At 37.5% G+C, this 13,773-nt stretch overlaps 1 protein-coding gene across 1 annotated transcript in view; it reads left to right on the forward strand.

Annotated features, from left to right (window-relative positions):
- Positions 1-1,424: 1,424 nt before the first annotated feature.
- The window catches only part of LOC104412197 (chromosome unknown open reading frame, human C12orf40), a gene marked incomplete at its 5' end in the record, with an annotated part of 14,311 nt that continues 1,962 nt past the window's right edge, over positions 1,425-13,773 (forward strand). The window contains 10 exons of the mRNA XM_010022836.1: positions 1,425-1,464; positions 3,535-3,670; positions 4,530-4,662; positions 5,160-5,226; positions 6,232-6,432; positions 8,389-8,495; positions 11,026-11,558; positions 11,792-11,864; positions 12,542-12,602; positions 13,150-13,210. Coding sequence (XP_010021138.1) covers positions 1,425-1,464; positions 3,535-3,670; positions 4,530-4,662; positions 5,160-5,226; positions 6,232-6,432; positions 8,389-8,495; positions 11,026-11,558; positions 11,792-11,864; positions 12,542-12,602; positions 13,150-13,210 — 1,412 coding nt within the window. The remainder of the gene's footprint in view (positions 1,465-3,534; positions 3,671-4,529; positions 4,663-5,159; positions 5,227-6,231; positions 6,433-8,388; positions 8,496-11,025; positions 11,559-11,791; positions 11,865-12,541; positions 12,603-13,149; positions 13,211-13,773) is intronic.

The following is a 13,773-nucleotide window of genomic DNA, read 5'->3' on the forward strand; positions in this document are numbered from 1 at the left end:
ATGGTGGGTGTGACAGCCCCGGTGTGCCCTCCTGAACCAGTCTGTGTGACGAGGTGCAGATGTCCTCCCAGACCTGGCAGGGTGGGTCACGTTTGATCCTATGTCTCCACAGATGGGCCTGTCCTCAATGTCCTCACGAAAGGCAGTGACTACCATTGGGATAAAGATGTATAGTTGTTGAGATTCACTGAAATAGTAAACTAATCACTGAGTTGTAACATTAAAGGTTAATATTCAGCCTCTTTAGGTGCCTATCTACTAGAAATGTAAACCCTGCAGATTTTGTCAGCCATTGAAAGTAGCTTCGTGAAACACAGCTCTATAGTCACCCTGACTGCAGAGTCAAGCTAAAAGGATGCCTTACCCATCTGGAAGCTGTCCCAGCATAATGAAGTTTCTGACATTTGCCAGTGTGAAGCAGGTGGAAGGGACAGCTTCAAGTTTGAAAAAAAGCCTGAACACCCCAACTTCATCCTAAACACCTATCGTACTACTCCGTAAGGGAAAGCAGTGTGTAGGAGTATTGTACCCAGCAAAGAGCAGATCACCCTGCTGCTTTCTGCTGCCATGAATCACCTGCCGGGATTCCACAGAGAGTCTGGGATTTGTATTTTACGTGGCAGAAAAGCCATTCATTACTGTGGCTTCTGCCTACTGCAAGGGTAAATGTTATGTGTATGTGTTTAGAAAGTGTGTCTTAACTTTAAGCACAGTAGGAAAAAAAAAAGTAATTCCAAGGGAATAACCCTTATTTCTAACTCTCAAAAAACAGTGCTAATCTTACTGACCCAAGGTCTGCAGCCGTGCTCACCCTGCTCGCAGCAGTTACCCAGAGCTCCAGTTTTATGCAACATCTCCTGTACGCAATTCATTTAGGACCATGTTTAACAAGTGAGAAATGTAGTGTAAGGTGTAACTGTCTCCTATGTTGCACAAACAACAGCAGCTTGATAAAACTTGTAGTGACAATCAATTTTTCTTACCTTTTCTGTAAAATGTTTACAATATTCTGTGAAGTCTCAAAAGGTAGAAACTTTTATTGTGCTCCTTTGTTTCCTTTGCTGATATGGTTTTGCAACTATGTTGCAGCATGACAAAGAAAATCAGGAGAAATTAATATACTGACAAGGATTTCTTATAATGTTTTAAGAAATTGGTCCTATACTTACCTGAGTAAACCAGGATCAAAGTGACTTCAACAGACTTTTGTTGACTTTACTACCTGAAGGTTTGGTCCATCATAACATAACATAACATAACATAACAACATAACATAACATAACATAACATAACATAACATAACATAACATAACATAACATAACATATTTGTGTGCTAAATTCTCAATACCATTGATGAGAAATTCAAGCCATGACTCGGGATTATACTTTTACAATTAAAACAAGATTTATTTGCATCTTTCAGGAGCAGAATCATACTAAAGCAGGAAAGGAGAAAGCAAAAGGTAAACAGTCCTAGACATTTTAGACTTCACATTGTTACATAAATGCTTTAGTTGATTCATTTAGGCAAAAACTTTCAAAGCATTCGGAGTGAGACTCAAAGCTATAGCATTACAATTGTAATGTGTTTGCCTGACTGCATGTACCTTTCAGGACAGGAGTCTTGTTCTAGGATTACTACACTGAATTCCAGCAGGGAGAGGAGGGAATAGGAGAAGGCATGAATGAATTAATTCACCCAATTTAAGTTTTACTGAATTACTTCTGTTACTGTATTTTGTTGGTATGTGTTGGCATATGGGATTGCTTGAAGCCTGACAGTGACAACCACGTAGTCAGCTAGCCTAATACTTACACATGTACACAGCTATTTTTCTGGGCTACTTAAAAGAATGTTAGACTCATTGGAGTACTTTATTTGGCATTTGCAAAAGTAGGCCAGCTTATTTGTATTTTGAATCTGAAAGTGAAGTAATAGAATCAAATTTATCCATGGCATGGCAGAAGATATTTCAAACAGGGAGGAGGAAGAAAACAGTAAAAGAAAGCAGTTATAACCATAGTAAGATGTCAGTTTCCTCCCCAGTAACAGCGAAAAAAGAGTATAGGGAAGCTCCATCACTGTGAACCAGGGCGGATGCATTGGCATATACAGGAGGAGGAAAAACAGGCTGATAGTATGGAGACAATTCTATAAACGAAAACCCTTACCTAAGGAAACGCAGGAGCAACCAGCAGCTTGTTGTCCCCATAACTTTCCCAGTTTCCTGGAGGCCTGTGAGTTCTCAAAAGATCTGTTTTCTCAGGGATTTTTTTGTCTGAACCACAAAAGTTACATTACAGCTATGCAACTTGCTTCAGTGTAGGAGAGAAAACAAGTAAGATAGGACTGGTTTTAGTAATTTTGTAATTACTATATTTCTAAATACAGTGGCAATTACACAGTTAATAGTAATTTAGTAAATTAGAGGTAACGGGTAGAAAAGATCTGGGACACCGAAGGGGCATGGATATATTTTGGTGGTGTGAACTCCAAAGCAATGTGAATTTTGACATGTTGACTTCACTATGAATTCAGTGTTACATAGACTGAATTTACCGTACTGCAAATATTCTTCTTAATTGAAGAACAGGTATTTTCCACAGATGGTAACATCTTAGAGTGCTAAAGATGGTGGTACAATAAAATATACTGGAAAATAGTTACCAACGGACATGTTGGGTATATTAGTTACATGTAACCCACAATAGTGAGAGAAATTACATTTCAGAGGAAGAGCTGATTCTATTTTGTGTTTTGGCGTAGCCTTCGTTTTTTAATATCTTCCTTGTGATTAAAATAAAGAAATCTTACTGGTTTTATTTATTCATCTGCTGTGCTTGATGCTACTGGTTGTAGGATGATTATTAATAGTCTCCTATAAAATGGAGATTTTTGTTTCCTAAAGTTTCTACAATCATCTGCCTGATACACTCAAAGTGTCAATCATCTCTATTTATTCCTTGTAACAAAAAGCCTTGCTGAAGTCCCAGTCACACAGATTTTTCTTCTTTACTTTTTCCTTATTTATGTTTTTTTTTGGCACAAGACTATTTTCTATGTCAAGAAAGACAAATTTGCAGACAGTAAACTCTTTGTGTCATTAGAGATGGCTGTGTGTACGGAATCTTGCTGATTTATTTGCCTATAAGCTTAAAGATGCCTAAAAAGCCCAAGTTTAATTCTTTTCCAACTTTTTCCTTGTCTCATTTTGGTATGTCTTTTATTTTAAAGAAATGGTTTTAATGATCATACACGAAGTTTGAGGTGTGCGTGTTTAAGGAGCAAGTTTTTGGCATCAAGCAAACAGTGATTTGAATATGATCAAATCATGCTTGCAGTCTTTCAAGGTAATAAAAATAAACTAAATAACAGTAGGCAGGGTGTGAGAATTCAGAGATTTAATCATGTGCTTTTATTGCTAGGAATGTTTGCTAAGTCTTGCATGCTAATTTCAAAAGGATTATATATGCTGCTAATGTGTTTTTGAAGCTTCTGTCAAAGAAGTTATTCTCTCTCTCAAAAAAATTAGGAATTCTTTGAAAAGAAGAAACTTAAAGCCAAGATGAAGCTTCTGGGAGTGTCATCTCCTAAAAGTTCAGCAGTCAGTTTAGATCTCCTCAATCTATATGTTGTTAACCAGATATCAACCAAAAAAGACAACACTGGTGAGTTTAGTGCAACAGCATTCTGACTTCACTGCTGACAGAATCAGTTGTCCATAACTATTACTGCTGTTATGTTAACTCTTGTTCTTCCACTTGAAACTCAATGCTCAAATAAGTGTTCTGTTATTTTTAAAATAAACAGTTGTAAGTAAATACAAAATTACGATTGAATAAAAATTCAGTACATAAGAGGAATCAAACAACCTGGGCTACTGCCTACTTCACCTTTAAATCCTTGCATACTTGTGCACCTGCCTCATTCCATTCATCAATTTTACCCTAAATCCACTTCTTTTTCCCTTTGCCATTGAATGGATTCATTTGTATTCCACTTCCTTTTTCATAACTTTGGGGGGGGCATTTGGAATAGTCTGTCAGTTCTACCCAGAGTATCTTCCTTAAATCCATAACTAAGCTCCTAAAAATCATCTCTACAACTTGATTCGTAACTCTTTGTAACTGTGGTACTTAGGGACACAGTTTAGGGTTGGACTTGTCAGTGTTAGGTTTAGGGTTGAATATGATGATCTTAAAGGTCTTTTCCAACCTAAATGAGTCTATGATTCTTATCCGTTGTGACACATTCATAAACCAGCTTGTGAAGAATTTGTTGTGTGCTCAGGAAGATTAGAAGGTGACTGAGGAGGCCAACAAAGCTTGTCTACACACAGCAGCTGACTATAAATCATTTTATAATGCCATTTAGAATAGAACTCTTGCATTGCTACTAAGAAAGCAAGCAAAAATATGGCTTTAAATTGATAATCTAAAACAACAGCTTTTGTATTTTAATGAAAATTTAGAAAGCCCAAAATTTTCTCCAAGACCAGCACTGACATTCCAGATACTTTCATTGCAGTGAACATGAGGAAGCCAGTCCACATTGATATCACTGAAGATGTAAAAATACCTGTCAGGAGGCACAGCATAGAGCTTCCCTTGTCACCATCACGTACACAACGTATGCCTAACTTAGATGACATCCAGAACAGGTACTCTTATAAAACAGGCAATAGTTAAGTTATAATGAAGTTCTGGAAAAGGTATTTCTTGTTGGTCTTATATCTGAGGTATTAAGTAAACATAAATTTAGCAGACTAAGATGAGGAAGTTTCACAATCACTCCTGACATTCCTGTGATACTTTTATTATGAGAGAGTAAATAAATGTATTCTAAATAAAAAACTGCACAAAGCTGAGAGATTTAAAAAGAATATTTCTTTACTTAATGTCAAGTATGTACACTAAGTTTATCTCACAGAGCTGGCTATTCAAACAGCCTTCTCCACTTACACTGTTTTCCCATCCAACTTCAGAAACCCTAAAGTGACTGACTCTCACACTGACTGCTCATAACTGCTTAAGAATCAGGCCTGTTTAAGATATGTGGGAAAATATTCTTATATTATTTTGAAATTAATACTCAATGGTTTTAATCTTGTAGACCATATATCTTGTATTTCATAAGCTGTTTTTATTCATTTTACAGGTTACAAAAGCAAGTTTTGGACAGCAGAAGGCAGCATCTCTCTGAGAAAATAAAATACCAGCATAATGTAAGTTTATCATTCTCACTAATGTAAAGCTAAAAATGTGCAGCAATGACTGTATTTTTAAGTGATTTTTCAAAGAGTGACCCAATCTCATGGATGCTGAAATGTGAAGTCTTCTTAAGGCTATATTGATATGTTATTTGCCAGTCATGTTTTATATTCATTCCTGCCATTTCTTATATATTTATTGATAAGCTCACCTCTGTGCTCCAAGCTAGTCACAAAGGACAGAGATTGTGGGAAAGAGACTGAGGCCAACAGCAGAAAATTAAAAACAATATGCAGAAATGTGAAGCGATGAAATGTGAGCAGCATAGACAGAAGTGAATCTTTAAGAGGAGCTTAAGTACAAGTCTTAGTGGGTGCAATTGCGAAGTTCATGCACTCATTGAGGTTACAATAAAAAACATTCTCTAGATGAATTTTAGGTGGGTTTTTTTAAGACCTGTTCCACTGTTGCATAAAAACCCCAACTAAACAAAAAAAACCAAAATCAACCCCAAAATCATAAGTTAGTAATTCTGTTACAAAACACTTAGTTTGGGTAGCTATGTAGCTGCAGATACAGTGACATTTCATGAGTTTTGCCTTCAAATTTCTACTTGTGTTCTGATCTGCTTGAAATAGCATTGTTGGTATCACAACATGTTGGAGCTGTCTCTTCAATGGAGTAAATTATTTTTCATTTTACTATTTAGGAAGCAAGTCTGCAGATCACTTACCTACACATCTAGTGCTAAAAATGTATTGATACCCATCTGTCCTCAGGATAACATTTGTGTGCATGCTTCAACTTAAAGTAGGCACTTAGGTGTTTCCCTGAAATAAACCCTTGTTACTGCTTGATTTTAATGAAAAAATCATATCAGAATACATGAAACTCTTCTCTTGCTGCTGTATATGTGCAGACATGTAGAATATATAGAAAGGTTTGATTACTTTGAACTTTATGCTGACATCAAAACATTTTTAGGTAAATGAAATGTCTCTCTGCTGTGTTTTCTCTAGTTATCACAAGTAACAGAATTAACATATGCTGACTCTAGTATGGAATGTGAAGACAACACAGCAAGTGCTTTTGATGCCTGTCCATTGTCCTCTTCTGTCTGTTGGTCCTCTAATTGTACACAGCTTTCAGAAGAGAATTTCAACACAAACCTACTAGGCAACACTTGGGAAGAGACCTATGAAGAGAATTTGCAAACCCAGGTTTGATGAATATTTTGTCATTTCCACAGAATTATTTTAGACTAACTTTCATTTGTTTGGGGTGTAAAATTAATGTAGTGGTGAAGATAATTATAATTAATAATCATTTCTTGTAGGCTGGTGGCAATGAGTATTTCATATATAGAAATATAGTTCTTTTATTGTTATGAAATAACTTGAGATTTTGTCCACTGAGCTTCCAGTATCACTAATACCTGCAGAAAGAGAGATAGTCACATACAACTAGCTTGCTTTTGTTTCTGGCTTGTAAAGTTGCTTCAAGAAAGCTGTGATGTATTACTGTTACAAATACAGCTTTCTTAACTGTACAGTTAGTGTAACTGGGTATAGCATAATCCCAGGTGATCACCGTGACCTAATTTGTAATCATGCAGTGAGTAATATAGTTCTTACAGTATTCATCTCTGTCCCTGAAAGGATTATGGAGCTAGACCTCCCGGAGGCAATTCCAAGGTACATGAAGAGCAAGAAGGTGACTATGAACAGCTGTCATAGATTTACCAAGGCCATACTGTGCCTGTTGAACCTGATTGACTTCTGTGATGAAATTACTAGCTCTATGCATAAGGGAGAGCAGCAGATATTTGCTTTGTCTTTAGGAAGGCTTTTAACAATGCTTCTCATGGGATTCTAGTAGCCAAAGTGGGGAGGTATGAACAAGATGAGTGGATAATAAGATTGGTAAAAAACTGCCTGCTACCATCATGCTCAAAGTAGTTGTCTATTTGCTGAAGTCTAATTGGCAACAGGTTAGTAATGGCAGGGATCCCCAGAGATTAGTACCAAGTCCAGTACTTCTTTATTAGAGACTTGTACAGCAGGACAGAGTGCACCTTCAGCACCATAAAAGGTTCATGCCTGACACCAAATTGGCAGAGTGATCATTACGTTAGCAGGGCTGCTGCTCAGTGGGGTCTTGACAAGCAGATGGCCACCATGAACATCATGGAGTTTAACACAGAGAAATACAAACCTTGGGAGAAATACCCCACACATTAGGGGACTGATTGAGTAGGCAGCAGTTTTGCAGGGAAGGGCCTGACAGTGCTGCTGGGCAGAAAGTTGTCCATGAGTCAGCAGTGTGCCCTTGTAGCAGGAAAGGTCAACTACATAGAGGGCTGTATTAGAAAGAGCATAAGCAGCAGTCATAGTCAAGTTTCCCTCTGAGCAGCATCTGTGAGAACACATCTGAAATACTGTGTCCAGTTTTGGAACCCCCGGTACAAGAAAGAGATCAACAAACTGTAGCAAAACCAAAGAAGTGCCACAGAAATTTTTAGGGGATTGGAGCACATGGTAACTGTGGAGACACTGAGCAAAGAGGCCTTATGTGGCCTGGGCAAGACAAGGCTATGGAGATGTGGGGTGGACTAACTGCTGTCTTCCACAGTCTGAACAGTCTTACAAACAAGACAGAGGCAAAGGTAGTCAGCAAAAGGGCAAGAAGTAAAAGTCACGATTTTCAACAGTGGAAATTCTGTTTGTATGGGAAAAAAATATTGTCACAAAAGTAGCTAAGTACCAGAAAGAAAACATTCAGACAGGTTGTGGAATCTTGGTCCTGAACAATCTGGATGAACCTTGAAGCTGGCCCTACTTTGAGCAGGTTGGACTAAACACCTCTTGAGGTCCCTTCCAGACAACAGCTTGCCATAATGATGTTACCTTCAGTGGATCTTCAGCTTGTTATAGTCTATCAAACTTGTTCATACCATGGGAGGATGGGGTGCTCAAAGGACATTTTGCATATTAACAGTGATACATAAATATGGAAAAGTATGAGTTATTCCATATTCAGGCTGTAAGGAGATTTGGGCTTCTACTGTAAAGATAAAAGAAGTAAACAGTATATTGTTTGCAAACCCAACTTTAAAGCTTTAAATGCTATAACTACTATACATATTCAGAGGTTGACAGCTTTTACTGTTTTCTCAGCCAGGAAATAGTTCTGATCAAGACTCTTGGTTTACAAAACCTCCAAGCCAGTCTGTTTTCAGGAAGTCTGATACAGTGCCTCGGGAACTGTTAAAGCCGTTGCATAGGTAGGCAGTGATTTTACATTAAAGAGAGAAATAACTATCAAGTTTAAGTAAGAAAAATACTAAAATAATCTGAAAATTATTGCTAGTTGATTTTTCACTGATTTTGGTGCTTTTCAAATAGAAATTGAAATGAAATGTAAAGACTGAACATACCAAGCTATTTAAATTTGCTAGAAGTAGAAAAATGTGAATTTTAGGTAGGCACTTGACACTGTGAGCTATTTTTTGCAACGTCACAAACGTGATGGTGTTACAGAATTCACCCCGAGCAAGAAGCACAGATTTGTTAAGAAGCCACAGGCAGGGAAGCTGCCCCAGTTCTCATTAGTTCTAGCCACTGTTGTTGTGGGTGACCTTTATGCTGTAGCAATTGAGCAACTTCTCCACCTACATTGTTTATATACGGGAGTCCATGAACACAGCATTTATGAACACAGCATTTTATTTTTTCATATGTGATCCTACTATAGCTTTTTTTTTTTAATAATTGGGTTCAATAATACTTTTATGAGAAAACACACCTTGTTTCTGAAAGATTGAGTAGAAATCTAGAATACATTTCTTTTTGTATGTGCTGATTAAAACTCTTTTTAATCACAGAGGATTTAGGGCCAGGCTCATTTATACTGAACATTTTATTTCAGTTTCTTTCTGGGGCCTTTTGCCTGGGATCTAGGGGTCTTACAGCGCTAATTTTTCTTTACTCTTTTTATTCTGTAAGGCTGCTGTCTGGTTGAAAGTTCCTGTCAGCCTCCAGCTTTGGCTGGATAGAGCCATAAAAAGGCCATATGTTATTTTGCTGTTCTGAAGTACCTACAGCCTTTTTGCCTGGGGACTCAAGTAACTGATAAACTTACTGATCACATGACATCTAGATGAATGCATCAGCTTCCAGTCTTAGACACCTTAACTTTCTCCCTTTCTCCAGCAAAACCTGAAATGAGGATAACATTCACCTTGCTGTGTATGTATCTTGATGAATTCCCGATGAATATCTTTACATTAAAGCCCTATATAACCTCATCTCACCTACACCTCCCCATGCCCTCAGGCCTGCACTTAATCTGCTTATGCCACTTCTTTTACTCCTCTGCCCATTCATGGCTCACTAGCAACATCTTTCCAGCTGTTCTTCAAATCCATTTCTTTGTATTGTCCTTGATTTGTTTTCATCCATTGTGGCCATAAATTCTTCTATCTCTAGAGCTCATAGTTCTCCTGGGAAGGGAGTTTCCTTCATTGTATATGAAAAGTAGAGTACAAGTTTACACAGTTGTTTACGTGATTGTAACGCAGTTGTATGTGATTGTAACAGCAATGATGTCACCAGTATGCATACATCTGAGAACTGCGGCACCTCACGATCAATAAATCTTAACTAAAAATTTTAAATGTCATATTTCCTCATCTGCTACCAACTTTTACTTAGCCTTACAAAATGTTCAGGTGGAGTAAAGAAGGAGTCTCTGAATTGCTTCTCAAAACGGTTTTACCTTCCTCACATGGGTCTAGCCAGGTTTCTCCAGAAACAAACTCTAGTGTGTTTAGCATTTAAAACTGTTCTGGAGAGTTTTTTTAAGTAGAGGACACCATTTTCTCATTTCAATTCTCTACGATCTTCATCCAGTTCCAAGTATTTGCTGATCAAACCATTACAGATTTTTTTTCTCCAGTAAGAGTTTTCTGTACTGTATTTCAGTTTTCAAGTTCCATTAATAGCATTGCTCCATTTATTTTAAGGAAAGGACATTTTTTGAATGGAAAAGGACATTTTTTGAATGGCCTTTGCCAATTTTCTGTGCTTCAGGTTTACTCAGGTTTTCTGAAAGGTCAGTCACCAGATCAAGCCTAGAAAAAAGCAGTGAAGTGTTAGGAGCCAAGTCAGTGAAAGCATGATAGCTTTTGTGCTAATGATACTATGTCAGCATCTTCCAAACCACTTCTATCAGGAGAGGGCAAAACAGCATGTCTGACTGGCCTCCTGGCACAGGAACAGAAAAATCTGTGCTGAATTAGGATTACTGCCTTCAAGTACAAGTGGAAGTCACTTGCTAAGGAGACCAGGAATCAAGCAGTACACAGAGTTTATCATAGGCTTCCAATACAGGAGAGAACTGTAGTCTTGAAGAACAAACTACTTCTATGAATGGAAGAAGTTATCTTCCTCTTTTCTTTCTTTTTTCCCAAAGTGGCCGCCTTTGGTCAGCTGGTGGAGCAGCAGTGACATACTGTGGCTGATTTTATAATCACAGTTCCGTACTCACAAAGATGTGCTCCTTGTCTCCGTGTTTGGAGACATCATGAAACAGAACCCCTTTTAAATCAACCTTACTATAAAGTGGAAATAAAGTACAGGGAAGTTTATCAGTTGAAATAATATACATTGGGGACAAAAGTGTGATGGGCAATAAAGTCTTTGAGATTTTTATCATCAAGTTATAATTTGTCATGTTAACAGTCAGTATTTTGCTTACTTATGTGCTGAACAGACTGTTTGTTCTTTTCTACTACCCCTCCATGTCATCCCCAGGCTAGACTATATGAATTTTTCCAGGAAAAATCCAGTGATAATAACCAGAAATGAATCAGAAAACAGTGAAGGAATAAAAGAAGCATTGTTTGATGTTGTGAAAGAAAATTCAGAACCGAAAGCTAACCAAGATGGAAGTGATTGTTCCTTTATGGCACTGTTTGAAGATGAGAGCCAACCAATCCATATTAATCCTCCCACAAAGCATTTTAATCCTTTTGTTAACCAATGCAGCACTGACATGTTTTTCACAGATCCTGATGATAGAAAGGAAATGACCAACAAAAATTATCCTTATTATGCTAGAGAGGCTTACCCTGCAATCAATGAAATAAAAAGTTCTGCAGACAGCCACCTTGAAGGCATTTACACAGCTCCAGAACAGGTTTTACCTAGAAGCAGTAATGTCTCCAGTGCAAACTATGAGAAAAGCAGTGGACTTCATAACATTCCCCTGCAGGACTGTCAGGAGGGACAGCACTACTTCATACCCTCTGAAAGGAAAGGAAAATCTGCAAACCTTGAAAAAATCGGTGAGTGACAGTATTTTAAGGACATATATTCTTGGTTTTATTCTCTTTTTAAAGATATATGTTTTTATAACCAGAGATGTGCCTGCCCTGGCCGAAAAAATGTCATGAATCTTCAGGATGCAGTAACTTAATTTTAGATTGAATTATTATTCTTTAAAGTTCTCAGAAGCATTTGTTTCCAAATTACATTTATGCATTTTAAAATCAAAGGTTACTTTTTTTTTTCATTTTAGAGACTTCAGCTTTTCACCATGATCAGTGGATTAACTTAAAGGAGAATGTGCAGAACTATTCAAGACAAAAAAGGTGACTGCCATAGAAATTATCAATCCCTTAACTAGTGATAGCTTCAGAGATGCTGCTGAATTGGAGAGATCATAAGAGGACATGAAAGCAAAATTCTAACCAGTATTACTGAGGACTAAAATTTTCCCAGTGAAAATAGTTGTGAATAATGTGAATAAACTTATGCTCAGGTAAGCCCTTCGTACCACTGTTCATCTGCCTATAGAAAGTACGGAGAAAGTCTGCTTCATGGGACAGTTTTGAGTCCCTGAAGCTAAGCTGTTGCTCTGACTTGCCCTTTGAAAGCTCTTGTCTCCTTCCACTGCCTACAGAGGAAGTTACTGTCTTCCCTGAGCTGAAGTTAGCAGGTGTGAGTGCCCCATGTTTTACCAAAGACTATTTTATCAAAGACACTGATCCATAACACCTTCTGTTTTACAAAGCAGCAGCACTGTCTTCTATCAATCATCTCACATATTAAATTTGCATTTCAGCATAAATGAATTTTGTGAAAAACAGATTATTGGTGTTAAATCTCAGGTTCAGAAATAAGTGCAGTGATTTCAACAGTGGGAAGCATTTCAGAGAAAATACAAATTGAAAGACAAAAAAGCCACCAGTAATGACTTTAATTCAGAAAGAAAAAAGTACAGGACGAGAAATCACTTACCAGAGAACTCTGTGTTTGCATCCCTCAGTGATGACGAGTCTGTGAGAGAATCAGCCTGGAAACAGAACCAGCTCTTTGGATTTCAAGAGGTAACTTTTTAAAGAAAGAGATGCATTTATTATCAAACCTATTGTTTACACCCTTAGAAGGAATGTCCACAACAGTTAGAAATTAAATATAGCTTCTCTGGATTAACTTCTGTGGAAGTTTCTTTTCTGTCATGGTGTATATAAGGAATCCAGAAAGAACAGCTTCTAGTTAAGCGGGTCAGATAGACAGCCCTTTCATGTCCATGATTTACATGGTTTGATTCACACCTAAGCTGATATCTGAAATATATTGTGTAAGTTACCCATTAACCCTTAGGATCGGATTCTGCAGGCAGTGCTCAGACATTATATGTAGGACACTTCAGTATTAAAAAGCAGCTTTATGCCAGCATACGTATAAGTAATCTTTTAGACATTTTGCCTGTAGAAGTCACCCAGGTACATACAGTGTTGCTCAGGTGTTTTGTACCTCTGCAGTACAGTGCATTGAGTCCTTTAGATAACACAGAAACTGAATGTTCCTCACATAACCTAAGGTGCTTATCCAGCTGAACCCTCACCATTAACACATCCTTATTTTTAAAAGTTCACAACAGCACAGGAGAACAAGTTCAGAGTGAGTTCAAGTCTGCACCAGATGGAGAAGGGTTAGTACCATTTATACACTATTAATTACAAAATCAAGTTTTTCTCTACATGTGAAACTGACTTGTAAAGCCAAGGAGAAATGTTTTGATCTTTTTAGGATGTTACATTTGATATGGGTTTGTTGTTCTGATTCATGCAGCACTGTATAAAGATGACTAGCATTACCAGGTAACTAAGAACTATCTGTATTTGCTTTTACTTGAAGAGATAAATTCAGGTTAACTCCTCTCTGGTGAGTATTACACACGTATTTATTTTACCTTGTCCTATTTCCTCCAGAGTTGCCCCCTAAACAGAAAAGCCAGCTCTGAAAGTAGGTGCAACTGCTAAAAAACCTATAAAGTAATCCAAAAGAGAAGTCAAGAATATTAATCTGAACACCAGAGCTGAAGTTTACTAACATCACCATATAGTAAAAGTTTCAGGTAGATGCCAGTAACTTTCTATTCCTGCAGACCCCTGCTGATCGGAAAAAATCTTGGACATGTTTCCTGTATTAACTCATATCTTCATTAGATGTTTCACATGTGCCATTTTACTCATCATTCCACATGTGGAAAGA

Source organism: Nestor notabilis, unplaced genomic scaffold (genome assembly GCF_000696875.1).
Source record: "Nestor notabilis isolate BGI_N333 unplaced genomic scaffold, ASM69687v1 scaffold1761, whole genome shotgun sequence".
In the NCBI taxonomy this organism is placed as follows: domain Eukaryota; kingdom Metazoa; phylum Chordata; class Aves; order Psittaciformes; family Psittacidae; genus Nestor; species Nestor notabilis.